Source organism: Triticum urartu, chromosome 1, assembly GCF_003073215.2.
Source record: "Triticum urartu cultivar G1812 chromosome 1, Tu2.1, whole genome shotgun sequence".
NCBI classification, from domain to species: domain Eukaryota; kingdom Viridiplantae; phylum Streptophyta; class Magnoliopsida; order Poales; family Poaceae; genus Triticum; species Triticum urartu.
Window position 1 is genome coordinate 53,955,337 of NC_053022.1, and position 16,398 is coordinate 53,971,734.

A 16,398-nucleotide genomic window follows, 5' to 3' on the forward strand; every position below is an offset into this window, starting at 1 on the left:
ACAGTTTTCAGTTTGGACAGAATACTGAAAACTACAGTTTGGACAGAATTCCTAACACTTTGGTCTTCTAGTTACAAAACAAAACTGACATAATTCTAGATGCCATAACTGAATTTTTTGACAGTAGCTCAAGTTTTTAACAGTAGCTCCTAACTGAAAGACACATTAACTAAGCAAAAAAAAGGCAAACCAGCACACACACACACACACATCCAAAGAGATTTGGTTGCTTCATATATATGACTAAATAGATGAGTTCGGAGGGGGGAGGTTTGGCTAAAACACTGCCTGCACTCCACTTAACTAGATCACAATTTTAGAAAGAATTGTCACAATAATCAACATGAAGAAGCACAAACCCCACCGATACAGACCACAAATCCACACTGAAATCAATTTGCTGACTTTTGCTAACCCTAGAACACGGGGGAAGAGGGTTGTGGTACTCGCGGGAGGTAGCCTAGGGGGAAGGAGGGGAAGGGGGAGAGGTGAGAAATCACCTGTGGGATAACGGCAGGCTGCCGTAGGAGGGCGCCGGCGTCGAGGAGGCGGCGGGCGGCGGCGCGTCGAGGAGGAGGAGGCGCGCCGAGGAAGAGGCGGCGCGTCGAGGAGGCGGCGGCGCCTTCTTGCTCAGTCTCTTGCTTCCCCGAGCCCTTCCTCGAAGACGGCGATGGGGGGCAGGGCAGCAGTGGCGGCGCAGTGGGTCGGGGCGGCGACGGAGCAGCAGGTCGAGGACTCGGGGGATTGGGATTGGGCTCGGCCGGGGAGGAGGCGGCGCTCGGGGGAAAAGGGATAGAGGGGGGAAAGTTAGTAATGGCGCACTGTGGGAGTGGTGCGCCATTACTAGTTTTGAAAAAAAAATTAAAAAGAAACTTAGTAGTGGCGCAAATAATTAGTAATGGCGCACTGTCTACTTGATGCGTCATTAGTATGTTTGGAAAAATGAAAAAAAAATGTTACTAGCGGCGCACCATGTATCCGATGCGCCATTAGTGTCTTCCACACTAATGGCGCACCTGCACATGGTGCGCCACTGCTATATTGTAGTGGCGCACCACATGTCAGGTGCGCCATTAGTATTCATTTCATCTATAGCCCTTTTCCTAGTAGTGTGCTTCCGCCATGATTGAGTAGCAGTTGTCTGCGCGAGCCATAGGGGTCGTGGGGAAGTAGGGGTGGCAGTGCCTGTGGAGTTCAATTTGGCTGGAGGTGGAGGAGAAGGGGGTTGCGGTGGGTGTGGCTTTGCTTTTGGCTGGCGGTGGGGTAGAAGGGGGTTGCAGCTGCTTCGGCTTTGCTTGTGTCGGATTTGATTCCGGCCAAAGGTAAGATTTGGAGCTTTTCTACCGATTTTCAATTCAGCCAACATGCGATTATTGACGAAGTGAAAATTTTATTTTCGTACATGGATGTTTGGACTTCGTTCTCGTTGTCGGAGTCGGATGATTCCAACATAAAGGGGATGCTTTTTGATGTCGAGAACCTCCTCTTGTTGCATCTCGTCGGCAAATTTGAAGCCGACAAGAAGAAGAAGAAGAAGCGCCATGGATCGACGATCGGCCGCCTTTGCATTCCGGCGGATGGCCCGGTCATTGACCGGTCAAAAAAAGCGATCCGACAGGTTCTTCAAACTAGCTTCAAACGTCCGGACTGACTGGCACCCCATATATCCAGTCCAGATATGGGACGGATATAGGGCGGCCTGGGCGCAGCTGGGCGCGTTCATCATGACAGACCTGACAGCCCGATCCCAACAAAAATTGAACCAAATCCCCCTCTGACCTACCCGATTTCACTTGTGTCAGACTGCACCTTGCCGTCTATTTTTTTAACACATTGTTTGACTAGGTTTTTTGTGATTTTTTCCTAGGAGCTTGATGAAATGATTGAAAAAAGTTCTCATACTTCAAAAAATTCTCACTATTAGTAGCGGCCAGCAATGCTTGCCTTGTGAAGGATATGAGCTCATTTACAAAGCTAGCATTGATAGCCCCTATCAAGAGATAGTAGCTTAACGCTTTTACCCGACGCGGCTATTTAAGCCCGTCATGTCGCTCCTCCGGTGGTGAGGTGGGACTAAAAACCTAACTATGCCGGTCCAAATGGATGTTTCTAAACTGAAAATCTTAAATACGAACAATTTATTTGGTGTTTAAACAACTCCGCCGGCCTAACACAGACTAAAACATTCAAAATGATTGACATGTATGTCTTTGCATGTACTTCATTTGTTTTTAAATATAAGTCTTTTTAGAGATTTCAATACAAACTGCATACGGATCTATATAGACATATTTTAAAATATAGATTCACTCATTTTGCTTCGTATATGATCTTTTATTGAAATCTCCAAAAAACTTGTATTTAGAAATGAAGGGAGTATTAAGTATTTTGAGTATAGGATTTTTTATCGCAAATAAAAAATTTGAGGCCTCTTTTCAGCCGCCGCCTCCTCCTCCAAGAAAAGCTAGGGCCATGGGGGCGCGGTGGATCCTGGCAAGGGCCGGCGGGAGGGCTCCGTTGTTAGTCGTTCTTTCAAGATTTGTTAAGGTTTGTGTTCTACTCAAGAAGACGAGACGGCGGCGGCTCCCTGCGGATGGAATAAAGGTCTTCCCGTCTAGTCCCCATTCCGGTGGTGCGTCTAGCATTGTTGGTGGGCGTGTGGAGGTGTGTCTCCGGCGGATCTATCCTCGGTGGATTTGCTCGGATCTGGTTATTATGTTCGTGTGTCTTTAGGTTGGATCCTTTCGATCTACGTTATTCTTCATCAGCGACGGTTGCTGTTCTGGTGCGCTGTCCTATGGGGCCTTAGCACGACGACTTCCCGACTGTCTACTACAACAAGTTGTGCCCGACTCCGGCATAGGAGGGGTGATGACGGCGGCGTGCCTTCGGCTCGCTTTAGTGATTGTAGTCGTCGCTAGGTGGTCTACGGATCTGGATGTAATTTTAATTATTTCTAGTGTTTGTTGTACTGCTATAATAGAAGATGAATAGATTGAAAGTTTTCTCGTAAAAAAATTAAAAAATTTGAGGCCCATCCGGTCACTGTCGTGGGCGCGCGTCCACGGACATATAGAGACCCGGATTTGCCTAGATGCTCTTATCACAGCGTTTGACGGCCATCGAGATACGCAAGGGATTCTGATGCTTGCCAGAAAATACACCAGTCTTATTGCTCTCAGCAGCATTGGCATGTGCCAGTCCCGTACCACAGAACCAACACTCCACAATGTCCAACGGCACCATGAACCAACTGACGCCGGCGCCCGATGCGTGGAACTTCGCGCCGGACGAGGCCCTCCTCGGCCTGTCGGCGCTGTCGGTGCGCTCCGTGCTGGGCAGCATCAAGGCCGGGATGGACCCGAGCGACGACCGCCCGGTGATCCCGCTCGGGCACGGCGACCCTTCGGCCTTCCCGTGCTTCCGCACCGCGCCGGAGGCCGTGGAAGCCGTCTCCGCCGCGCTCCACTCGGGGGAGCACAACTCCTACCCCACCGGCGTCGGCCTGGAGCCGGCGCGGCGCTCCATCGCGCGTCACCTGTCCCTCGACCTCCCCTACGAGCTCTCCCCCGACGACGTCTACCTCACGAGCGGCTGCTCCCAGGCCATCGAGATCGTCTGCTCCGTGCTCGCCGGCCGTCCCGGCGCACACAACATCCTGCTCCCGCGGCCCGGGTACCTGTTCTACGAGGCGCGCGCCGCGTTCAACGGCATGGAGGCCCGCTACTTCGACCTCCTCCCGGACAGAGACTGGGAGGCGGACCTCGACGCCGTGGAGGCCCTCGCCGACGGGAACACCGTCGCCATGGTCCTCGTCAACCCCGGCAACCCCTGCGGCAACGTCTACAGCTACGACCATCTCGCCAAGGCAAGCCATGACATCCAATCTCACCATCCTTCCTGCCTCGACCGACGATCTTCAGCTTTGCCGACTGTTGCAGGTCGCCGAGACAGCGAGGAAGCTTGGCATCTTCGTCATCGCTGACGAGGTGTACGCGCACCTGACGTTCGGGAAGAAGCGGTTCGTCCCGATGGGCGTGTTTGGCTCCGTGGCTCCGGTGCTCACCCTGGGATCCATCTCCAAGAGATGGGTGGTGCCTGGATGGCGGCTTGGATGGATCGTCACCAATGATCCTAATGGCGTATTTCGCAGGACCAAGGTTCTTTTCTTCGACTTCTTGCATTAGGATGTTTTATTTTTGTCTGATATAGAACCACAGCCATTAATAAAAAGACAAAAGGAGAAAGGATCAAATTAGTGTCACATGGCAGACAGACATAGGATAGGACAAACTGTCGGTCAAATTTTTGGCTTGTTCAGTCAAAATATACCATATATTCTGAAAGGAGGGAGCACGCACATGTCCAAAAATGGTGGAGGCTCACTCACAAGTCACAAGTCACAGTTCAGTCAGCTTTGATCTTCCTTTCTCTATGCAACAACTCAAACCTAGCACGTTTGCTTCAATTTTTTGTGTTGCGTGAAACCTGAACCTTACAAAGTGAGGTCATGTCATTTTCTTCTTGTTTTTTTAAGTGCAGCTTGTGGAAAGCATTAAGAGTTACCTTGACATCTCCTGTGATCCTGCGACATTTGTTCAGGTAACTGACTCTTACAAGTTTCTTCAGAGATAACATTTGATATTCTGGAGACATAATAAAAGCCACCATACCATAAAAATAAGCAGGAATTGAACACGTGAGTGAATGGAAAAATAAAATGACGTTTTTGTCCTTTGGTCTTGACGCAATTTCGTTCCCCAGGGAGCAATCCCAGAACTGCTGGAGAACACAAAGCAAGAATTCTTCGACAAGACCGTGGACATTCTCAGGCAAACCGCAGATATATGCTGGGAGAAGCTCAAGGGCATCAGTGGCATCACTTGCCCAAGCAAACCGGAGGGCTCCATGTTTGTAATGGTTAGTGTTTCAGGCCAAGTTGCCAAGACATCATGCGAATGGTTTGTTGCTGATGGTGTATGAAAATTTTTACTGCATTTTTTCTGCAGGTGAAACTGGATTTGTCCTGCCTTCAGGACATCAAAGATGACATGGACTTCTGCTGCAAGCTGGCAAAAGAGGAGTCAGTGGTTGTTTTGCCAGGTATACTACAGTTTGAGCCTAAAACTCATTGCATAGCTGTGGTACAGGATTTATTTTTTTTGCTTTCTTTCTTCAGCAATCATAGCTGTGGTACAGTTTGAGCATAAAACTCGAGCTCATTGCATATCTGTGGTACATGATTTTTTTTTCTTTCTTCAACTATCAGAATTACCTTCTATTGGCATTTTATTCTAGCATTAACAAGTCGGTTTGTCCAGGATGTGCTGTGGGATACAAGAATTGGGTCCGGATCACGTTCGCAATCGGACCGTCTTCTCTCGAAGATGGCCTTGCTAGGCTCAAGTCCTTCTGCTCGCGACACAGCGAGACTAATAAGTAACACAGTGAGCTCACAAGTTCCCTGCAAGATGAGGCACCTGCTTTCCTACAAATAACCACTATGTATGTCCAAAGTTCAGCAGGAGCTACCTGAAGGATTCAACACCCTCATGAGAGGTGAAATATTTGATGCAATATTTATGACTTCTTTGTCTAGCCAACATATGAGATGTTACAATTCTTGTTGTAACATCAAGTATGTGTAGGTGACAATTGTAGGGAATCTATAGTTTGGAACACTATTATACTATTGAATAAAAGTGGGATTTGATGTTAACTTGTGTTCTTTCTTTGAGTAAAGGATAGGATCGAGAGCTACCTTAGGTGCCCGAGAGAGTTTTGCTTGTTAGTGTTTCTTTGTCCATGTTATTGCTCGTTTTCTCGTATTCGGATGTTTTTGTGTCATCGAAAGACGAGGAATCCCTGATGAGCGCTGAAGTACCGTAGCTTTTCTTTCCTCGGCGGCATTGCACAGAATAAAAGTTTCATGGTAGTTTTCTTGTTCTAGTATGGCAGTTGTATCCCATATAATCAGTACTGGAAAGTTACGGTATTTTAGTCACCGGAATCGACGTCTTTGAATTGTGATGTTTGTTGTCTGGCCTTTAGTGTGTATACAGAGTGGTGGCGATGACTGTGGTGGTCAAGTGTGGCATGTTCAGAGGTCCTCTAATTTTGAATTTCCTCTTCTTGTTGTTTCTCCTAGTTTCTTCCCTCGCGGTATAGTGTCGAAGCAAATGATTTGTTTACTTGGTTCGCAATGGAATATTCAAAAAGTGAAGCTCGAGACGATGAATTCAAAGCACCTTGATGTAACTTTTACTTTGATTGCGTGCCTTTGTTGCTTATTTTCGTGATAGTTTGTTCGATGATATATTTGCTTACTTGATCAACCAAAGTTGGATTGTCTGCTACAATGTGTTTGCTCTTTCTTTGTAAAATAAATAACTAAGTAATTAAGCAATTCCCCATACAAAACTACATCATGCAAAGCTTGCAAATAATCCTATAGATCAATCAGGAGTATAATGGATCCTCTTCTTTCTAAGGAAAACGAATATGAATTGTGTTTGTTTTGTGTGATAAGAGTTGATCTTTCCTACGATACTCTCTACTTCTAGGGGGTGGGGACCAGTATATATCTAATCTCACCATTGATATATTGAAAGTAGTTTAGGCTTTCCTTAATTTTCTTTGTACATGTTTTTCGTTTGTAAATGCTTGATAACCTAAAATTTTGGTCTATATCAACCGATAGACGGAAAGACGTCACTCTGACTCTTGGAAAATTCTATTTGACTCATTTTGCGTCAAATAGGCGTGCGCTACCCTTCTCCCGTAATAGGCTGGTCCTTTTCGCCCGGTTATCTTTCCTTCTCTTCTTTGTTCGTGTGTTGACTCTTTGTGTTTTTTTCTTCTCATTTCTTCTATTTTTAGTTTTTCCGTTTATTTTTTAATTTTATTATTTCTTTCATCCTTTTCAAGTTTTTTTAGTATTTTTTGGAATTCAAATATTGTTTGAAATTTAAGAAAATGTTCACATTTTCAATAAATGTTTGAGAATTTCGAAAAAACGTTCATGTTCTCCAAATTTTGTTCTGGATATAAAAAATGTACATGTTTTCAGAAAAATTAAAAAAAGAGTTTGGGGGGAATTTAGAATATCTTCATGTTTTTCCAAATTCAAGAATTTTAAAAAATGTTCCTATTACGAAATTTTACTTAAAACTAATAAATATTTCAAATATTATGCGTGATTTTTATAATAAATATCTTTTTGTCAAATTTGTTCCTAAATTCAACAAATGTTCATTTTTTCTAAAAAAAATTCTTCCACTTTAGAAATAATTCGCAAATTTTAAAAATATTCATGTTTATGAAAAGTATTTGGGATTTTTCAAAAAATGTTCTTCAAAAAACAGAATTTCAACAAATATTTCCCATTTCCAAATTTGGTTTAAATTTTTAAAAACAGTTAGCTACAGTGTTTCCATAGAGAAAACTGGCCGCTAAACTTTTGCTACATAAAAAAACTGTCACCACAGTGTTGCTACAGAGATAACCGTTCGCATGGGGAAAACCGGGCAATATAGTGTTGCTTGCGGAAAAAAAACAGCCACAAAACCGGGCAATATAGTGTTGCTTGCGGAAAAAAACCAGCCACAAAACCGGGCAATATAGTGTTGCTTGCGGGGAAAAAAAACAGCCGAACGCTCCTCTTGGGCTGGCCCAGGCAAACGCCTATGTGCGTTTCCTCGGTTACCTGACGCAGCAAGCGGTACATAGGTATGGGACCTCCTAGGACTGCGGGCGCGTACGGATAAAACTTATCACGTACGAGGGTTACCTCAAGCCGCCGTCGCAGCTGCCGAGAAATTTAGATCCCCTCGTTTCCGGCTGCCATCTTGGCGCTGAGAGGTGGAGGAACTCGGATCTTTAAGACCTCTATATTTTTCGTCAACATCTAGTGATTATCATAATTTTGTGAGAATAAATTTCTTCTCATTCTTTTATCGGTGCCATGAGGTTAGAGAGTTTTCTGTCCTCGCGGATATGATTGTTCAGATCTGATGAGTTTATCTTATTGTGTTGTGCTTTTTTTGTTTGTCTGATTCTTTGTAGAGGTGAAATCTTTCATCGACACCATAGTGAAGATATTGTGATTCGACGACCTGCACTTTTAGGGGATCTTTCCCGGCCCAAGTACATCCATCGGTCAAGACTTTCCATCTTTTTGATGGGCGACGCAAATCGCTTTCAAAAACCACTATTGGTAATATTTTGTGCGGATGAAAGAGTGACAACGTCGTTGCTCTAGTCCAATTGCTGCATCTTTACCAAAGTCTTTGAGGTATTTCTTCAAGCAGAGATTGATACCGCGGACAGGGTGTTTTCAAGAGATATCATTGTAATTCTTAGTTATAGGAGTTACTTTGTATATTCTTGAATCTAGGTCCAAATCAGCATACCTGTAATTATTATGAGTACGATAAAGTTACGAGTGCTTCTAAAAAAGGTATGGGACCTCCTATTTGGCGGGGAAATATCTGGTGCACCGATGCTTGGGGAGCTACGGTGCACCGGACCTTTGTAGCACATTTTAAAATGTTACAAACAATATGAAACTAATTGAGCACATTCACACATCATTAATATTTGCTGTCATAAAAATTCAAATAAAAATTGAAAACATAGCTCACGATACAAAAATGACAAATTTAACACTGAATAGTATGTAATATAATTTGGGCTTTAGATTAGGCTCATTATCACACGGATGTCAAATTTGTCAATGTTTGTATCTCCAGCAATGTTTCGAATTTTAATTTGAAATTTTGCAACAACAAACATTGATTTTGTGTGAATATGGTCAATCTTTTGACATTTTTTGTAAACTTTTAAAATGTGTTAGGAGGTCTGCTGCATCGGTAGCACACCACAAGCACCAGTGCACCAGATACGTTCCCCTATTTGGCATGGTAGACGCTGGCGAACGAGCTGACGCATAACCCCTTCCCTGTGCGCCCACTTCAAGCGGCACATGTGTGGGGCATCCTGTTTTTTTCAATTCAGTTTTTGTTTCTTTTTTTCTTTTTTAATATTTAAATAATTTAAGATTTTTAAAAAGTTCCAAATTTTTAAAAATGAGAATTTTACAAATTGTTCAACAAATCATAAAACGATCGTAGGTTAAAGAAAAGGTTCACATATTCAGAAAATGTTCATGACTTTGAGAAACAAATGCTCATAAAATAATAAATGTTCATGATTTTACAAAAATGTCCATGTCTTCAAAAAATGTTCCGGGATTTGAAAAAACTTTTGCTAACTCAAAACATATCCATGCATTCTTTTTAAATGTTCAAAAAATTCATAAATTATTCCTGAATTAAAAAAAGTTCATCGATTCAAAAAATGTTTATGTATTTTAAAATTCTTTATGCATTTCTTCCGATCAGTTTTGCAAAGCTTCTACAAGGTTTTGATTGAGGTTTTTTTTCCTTTTCGCTTTCTATGTTTCCTCACTCGAATTTCCCTCGGGTTTCCTCTGGATCTCTTTCACATTTCATATTTTTTATTTTTATTTCTTTTTTGCCTTTTCCTTGTTTTCATCATCATTTCATTAAAAAAATCAAATTTCCTAAACTTTTTAAAAAAATCCTGAACATATGAAATATTTCATGAACTTCTTTTTAATGTTGTGTGCATTTTTTTAAATCTTCCCGAGTGCCACCTCTGCAAGGACTAAAACCCTAACATATCTACTAGTCGGCACCGAGGCACCAGGATTCCCCTTCCCGTCACCGGCTGCCAAAGCGGCAAAAAGAGGGAGGCAAATCCTTGGGCTTGCCGACGGAGGTCCAATGGAGGAACGCTTTGCTCTAGTCATCTTGCGAGAAAGGAAAGAAAATACTTCCTCCTATTGTACTTTGCTTATTTAATAATCATTGAAGTTGGGTTGCCTACTAAAAATTGTTTGTTCCTTCTTTACAAAACAAATAACTATATGTCTAATCAATTCACATACATCATACAAAACTTGCAACAAATTCTGCAGATCAATCATTACTACTCCCTCCGTCCGGAAAAACTTGTCCCAAACTTATTTCTCAAATGGATGTACCTAGCACTAACTTGGTGCTAGATACATCCATTTGAGAGACAAGTTTTTTCAGACGGAGGAAGTATAATTTATCCGCTTTTTGAAGGAAAAAAAGTTACATTAAGACATTATGTTTATTAGGCGAGGTAAGACGTGATGTTGTTACATCAAAGAGAAGACATGATCTACTCGGTATGAAGAACTGCAAAATACGTATCTCTGTCCATTCAAGAGTTCAAGGGTCCCCCCTCCCCACCAATTACACAACAAGCGGATGTGTTTTTAAATGCTCTTTCCTTATATACATGAGATGTATAAAAATTTAATCTAGTCCGGAAACCCTTAATTCTCCCTTCGCGCGCGCGGGGGGGGGGGGGGGGGGGGGGGGGGGGGGGGGGGACTCCACAAAGTGAACACTATCTTAAACAAAACAAAAAATAACAATATGATTGAATTTCTTGCATAGATAAAAGTAACTCTAGGAGAATCCACATATGTGTGGTCGCCATATGGACTATGAAGCACACTTCATATGAATATGGAGGTCGCAGTGGCCGTACGCAAACACATATTCGCCAAAAAAGTAGTATTCATATTTCTCTTACACGTGCATCCCACTTGTCATTGATTATGATAATTCTTCCCAAAAATCATACTTTAGTTCAATTTTGTCCTACTATTGTTGGGGAAAGATGAGTCGGAGTGTGATTTCTATATTGATAGACTACATTTACAGTTAAACCAAGAACTAATAAGTAGCTAATATTTTGGCCACGACCATCGCCACCGCTAGAATGTAGCTACGGCGGCCCAGGTCGACCATTCTTTCGTGGTGGCTGGGCAAGGGCCCAAATCTGCTGCTGCAATTGCGTGTCCATTTGCGTAACCTCCTCCAGGGCCATGTTTATCTGGTCCCATAAGGGGACCAGAGGATCCACCCACTTCACCTCCATGTCATGTTCAAAACCAAAGACATGGGGGAACTCTTGCCACTGCACCATGAAGCCAAAGAAGTGGATTGGATGCGGGCGAGAGGGGATTGTGCAATAATATCGGAGAAGGTATTGGATAAGGGTGAGAGGGAAGGGTACCAGCCTTTTATAGCCTGCCATGGGTACCATTAAGATGGCAATTGAGGAGGCGGCCGACGACGAGCGGTCAAATGGCGCGTCTCCTAGTGAGAAATGTTGCGGCGGCTTTCTCACACACTTCCTGGCTGCTTACACGACTCCTCACGGTCTGCTCACATGCAAGCCATGAGTTGATGCCGTGTGGCAGTCATCCGACAGACCGTCATGAGAATCCGAGGGAGCAAGCATGGCATTAATGGTCGATTGCACGTCATCGGTGGTGCATGGGAGGTCGGGCTGCTTCAAATCCCACCCGCGACGCGAGGAGGAAGAAGCTGAAACTTTCCTCCTACGCTGGTGGCCGTCTGGTTAGGACCGAGCTTCACACTGGCCCTCCACAGCCTCCAAATATAGGGGTTGCTACATAAGTTTTGGCAACTGGGAGGCATATAACGACAACTAGAGTGCAATTTCAAGCCAAATTCGACATATTGGTAGTTATTATAGGGATCGGGGTCATATGCCCACTTTGTTAAAGTTGGTCTAAGGTGGCGCGAAAACAAGCGCATTCATCAAATGAAATGCAAATGTGGGTGCTTCTCCACCGAAAATCACTCATCTTTTTCTTAAAAAGAAGAGATGACCCTCAATCTCTCCATCGGGTGATGCACATAGTCATATATTATTTATTGACAGTGCCGAACAAATTAACTTACCAAGAGGAAACACTCATATTATTCTAGAGCAATGCATGCATGGTTTTTTTGTTTCCGACGTAAAACCAATGTTCTCATAGATTAAAGAAAATTAAAAGCATAATAAGAACATAGAAGAACACACCTTGGTACTCCCTCCATTTTTAGTTAGTTAGTCCGCATATTAGCTTTGGTCAAAGTCAAGCTTTATAAATTTTAATTTTTTTGTAAAAAGAACATATTAACATATACTCCCTCCTTCCCAAAATATAAGGCGTGGTTTGACTTTTTTTGGTCTTCGTTGCATAACTTCTTTGACTACGATTTTCATGTATTGTATGTCTATAAAATTAGTATGCATACATATGAAATAAAATTGTTTTGCGAGATAAATATGACAATGCCATTTATACATGTTCAATCCATATACTTTGATATATATTAGTGATTAAAGTCGTGCATCAAAGACCGTAAAAAGTCAACCGTGCCTTATATTTTGGGAAGGATGGAGTACTATAACAAATCAATACCATCAGATTCATTATTGAATGTATTTTCACATCATATAGATTTGTTATGATAAATGTTTATGTTTTTTCTATAAACTTGATCAAACTTTATAAAGTTTGACTTCAGTCAAACCTAATATCTAGAGTAAATAAAAACGGAAGGAGTGCTTAATTAAAAAGGTCTAGACACTAATCGCGTACACATATGCCCACACGTCCTCCACTGCAAAGTTGCTAATCTCGACAACCCAATCCTGTCCGCAATCAGAAAAATGCCTGGATCTCTCGTTGGCCTCCCTTTCTTGACCGCAACGCTTTCGGCCGAAAGCTTTTGGCCGCCTCGAGTCGGCCGCACTACATGCACACACACGCTGGCCTACTTACCAAATGTGCTTTGTGAAAAGAACATCACAAGGAGATCAAAGGCAGATTATTGTGCTGGCTGTACCCAACAATGGTGTCAATATATATGCAGGTCTCGTGTTCTCACACGCACCTCGAGAATAAACAAAAGCCGCTGCCGCCCAGAAGGGCCTGGACAAGGACGCAAGAGGTTGGTGATAGGGAAAACCTAAGCTGGATTACTCGGACCATCGCACTACCGATCACTCCTTTGTTGACTAATCATATGTATCGCCGCGTGCATCCATCGCTCGAAAACAATAGAGAAAGGTCGACGAGAAAAGTTTTAGATTTGTACGTGTTTGATTAGCAAGTGTCGTTTGAAATGAAAGTTTCTTTTTTCTGTGGGGTATTTTTAATTGTGAGGTGGCTTTTCTTTTCTTAATCATGGCGGCTTTCCGTGTACACGAGCATGATTGCTTGTTGAATGCATCAATTCTTGAGATGCGTGTATCGGCAAAATCAAACTAATGTCTACTACATAATTTCCTAAGAGCAATGATAAACATGTCAGTGACATCTTTTTTTTTGCAGGGGAAACATGTCAGTGACATCACTAACACGTCTCACCATATAGGATAACTGTTGAGCTGCGACAAACAGAAGGAGATGAGAATGAACAAAAGTAACTATTTTTGAAGTTTTGAAGAGTTACATTCCACGAGTAACAAAATTTGGTGGCACTGGTCTGAATGGATGGATCCGGTGAAATTATGGGTGGGAATGGACAACCCATACAATGACGCCGATATTGGTTCATTTCTATGCCTCCACGAGATATTTATAGGTGATGGATGCAAGGCACCCTTTTGGCATTCGGCTTGGCTCTCCAGGGAGCGGCCTAAGGATCTTGCACTCCTCATTTTTCATGGCCTCCCGCCGCAAGTAGTCTATCAAGCAAGTATTAACCAAGAGCATATAGGTTGTTCAATTGCCACCCTATGGACGAAACCATTAGAGATAGAAGCTCAATGATAATGAGGTGAACAAGATAACTTGGAAATTAACCTCAGCTGGAGAGTAAAACTTCCTCCACGATGCATCACACTATATGAATAACTTGGAAATTAACCTCAGCTGGAGAGTAAAACTTCCTCCACGATGCATCACACTATATGAAAAACTTGGAAATAAGCACAGTGCAATATTCTTTTGGATGGTTCATTATGGAAAATAGAATTTGGATGACGGATTAGTTACAGAGAAGAGGGTGGCCAACTCCGACATTGTACCCGCTAGGCATGTGGGCGTTGAAGATAGAGGCACACCTTGTGTTCCAATGTTGAATCACAATCCGGATATGAGGTTTGATCAAGGATTGGCTTTGACTGCATTAACCGGACATAGCCGCTTGGGTGGAGGATAACTCGGTTAAGGAATGGTGGGAAAGCAAATGACAAATGTGAATCATCAAAAAAGAAACTATGGGCATCGTCATGTGGATCATATGGAATGAAAGAAATGTGAAGGTTTTTCATGGCATGTTCACCATACTTACATGTATCCTCTGCAAGAAAAAGAATGAGGCAGTCAATTGGGTGATCGTCGGGGCAAAGCATTTTGGAATTTTAGTTTAAACAAAAAAACTAGATTAATTAAGTCTCTCGATGACTTTCTCCGCTCTTGTTTTGGGATATAAGTCTACCATGGAAACTTAGGTCATCCATTTAGCTAGTGAAACACACATAATATGCCACAAAAATATATGTTCAAAAACTAAATTCGAGACGACGAACATAATTTTTTATAACATATGACAAAATTTTCAGCAATCAAATCAAAGACCTAAAAATCCGTGTCCCACTTATATTCCCACGGTGGAAGAAGTTTCTCCATGGTGAGTATTGAATTCCTGCTCTAGCCAATTCATCCAAAAATACAAACTATGGGAGAGGCAAAATATTATACTCCAACACTTCCCCTCCCGTCTATGTTCCTTTGGAGTTATGACATGGTCAGCGGAAGTGGGGGCAGACTGTAGTTATTTATTGCATTTACTACGTTTTTGAACCCTGAAACCTTTTAGTTATAAGTTGTATGCACCTAACTGGTTCACCTAGCAATTTGAACCAATGGAGAAAGACACGTGATTGATGTAGGCCGCAGAAAGAAATAATATTGCGTTGACCGGGTCTTGAACTTATGATATCCTGACTTCGATACCATATTGATCCATCCAGCCCAATTCATCCGAAAGTTCGAACTGTGAGAGGAGGTTGAAGGGAGAGGATTTGTAGCACGCAGGTGCGGTGCCACGCAACCCTTCTTTTCTTTTGGCTTTTGATTTTCAATCTTTCCTATGTTTTGAACTAAAAGTCTAAATTAAGTTTCGTTTGCATATGTGGGTTTCTAGTGATCGATGTGGGCTTTGAAATGAGATTCATTTTCAGTATGTTTTGACAAGTTTTTTGAACTTCATTCAGTTTCAACTTCTGCAACTTGGTACGAACAACCAACAATATCGTAGGTTTCAGAACCTACGACTGACAAAGACCGACAAAAACGCAAGTTTCAGCAACTAAGTTTTAAAACTTGTTGTGCTCTCGTGTAGAATCCAATGACTTGACGGATCATGAGGCCATCGGGCGACCAACACGCCTGGGCAGGTGCGTGCCAACACGAGTTTCCAGAGGGTTGAACATTATATTTCAACACTCCCCTTCATGTCTAGGTTTTCTTAGTCCTTAGGCGTGGCGACGATATAGGTCACAATATTTTTTTTAATACTACTTCGGTAGGTTTTTGAACTTGAGACTTCTTGACGATGATATTGTATTGAATTCGTGCTCCGGCTCATCGATGGGGCCACAAGGGGAAATGGGTGTACATATGTACACCCGTTAATTCCGATAAAGAAGCATAAATTAGGTAGATAAAATATGCATATATATATATATATATATATATAATAGCTATGAAATAGTAAAATCTTGAACTATGTACACTCATACCGGTAAGCCTGGCTCCACCACTGCTCTATCCAATTCATCCAAAAGTCCAAACTGTAGGAGAAGGCTGGACATTATACTTCAACGTTCAAACCCCAAATGCATGCATAAAAAAATCAAACTTAAATCTATGTCTTGAGGTGCATCCACAGCGATGTGAGTGACATCACTAACTCGTCTCACCGTGTAGAATAACTGAAAGGAGAACAAAGAGGAGGAGAGGAGAGTGAACAGAAGTGACTACTTTAGAAGAACTACATTCCAAGAGTAGCAAAAATCCTAGATTAATCAAGTCCATCATTGACTTTGTCTGCTCTTTTCTTTAGTGACAGTAGCTCATTGTCTATGTTAAGTTTTCCGTGACTCCAAATACGAAAGCACTACGGAGGGACTGAAAAATCAGTTGGCACAATCTTCTATAGTTTTCCTACTTGCTCCATTGACAAAGATAGGTAGTATTTGTCCAACACTTCACATGCATGAACGGTCTCCATCTCCATGGCCGGATCGTTAAGCATGGGGAGCATGGCACGACTGGAGAAGGGGAAGCTGCCCTTGGGAGCGCGACACGGCGAGGGATTCGTTTCACCAACTACCCGAACGCCCATCTCCATTTTCCCTATATAGACAAAATGTATTGTTGAGACGTCTCAAGCCATGTTGCTGGCATCGAGCCTAGCTAGGTCAATCAACTTGTGTGACACTGTTCAATAGGCCACTTCGAAAGGG

The 16,398-nt window shown here is 42.6% G+C and overlaps 1 protein-coding gene across 1 annotated transcript; it reads left to right on the top strand.

Moving 5' to 3' along the window:
* The first annotated feature begins 3,102 nt into the window (after nucleotides 1-3,102).
* On the top strand, nucleotides 3,103-5,719 carry LOC125546608 (nicotianamine aminotransferase 1-like). Its single transcript, XM_048710802.1, has 6 exons — nucleotides 3,103-3,868; nucleotides 3,942-4,160; nucleotides 4,543-4,602; nucleotides 4,765-4,920; nucleotides 5,010-5,103; nucleotides 5,322-5,719. The coding sequence occupies exons 1-6, from the start codon at nucleotides 3,230-3,232 to the stop codon at nucleotides 5,441-5,443; spliced, it is 1,290 nt and encodes a 429-aa protein (XP_048566759.1). The 5' UTR covers nucleotides 3,103-3,229; the 3' UTR covers nucleotides 5,444-5,719.
* Nucleotides 5,720-16,398: the final 10,679 nt, after the last annotated feature.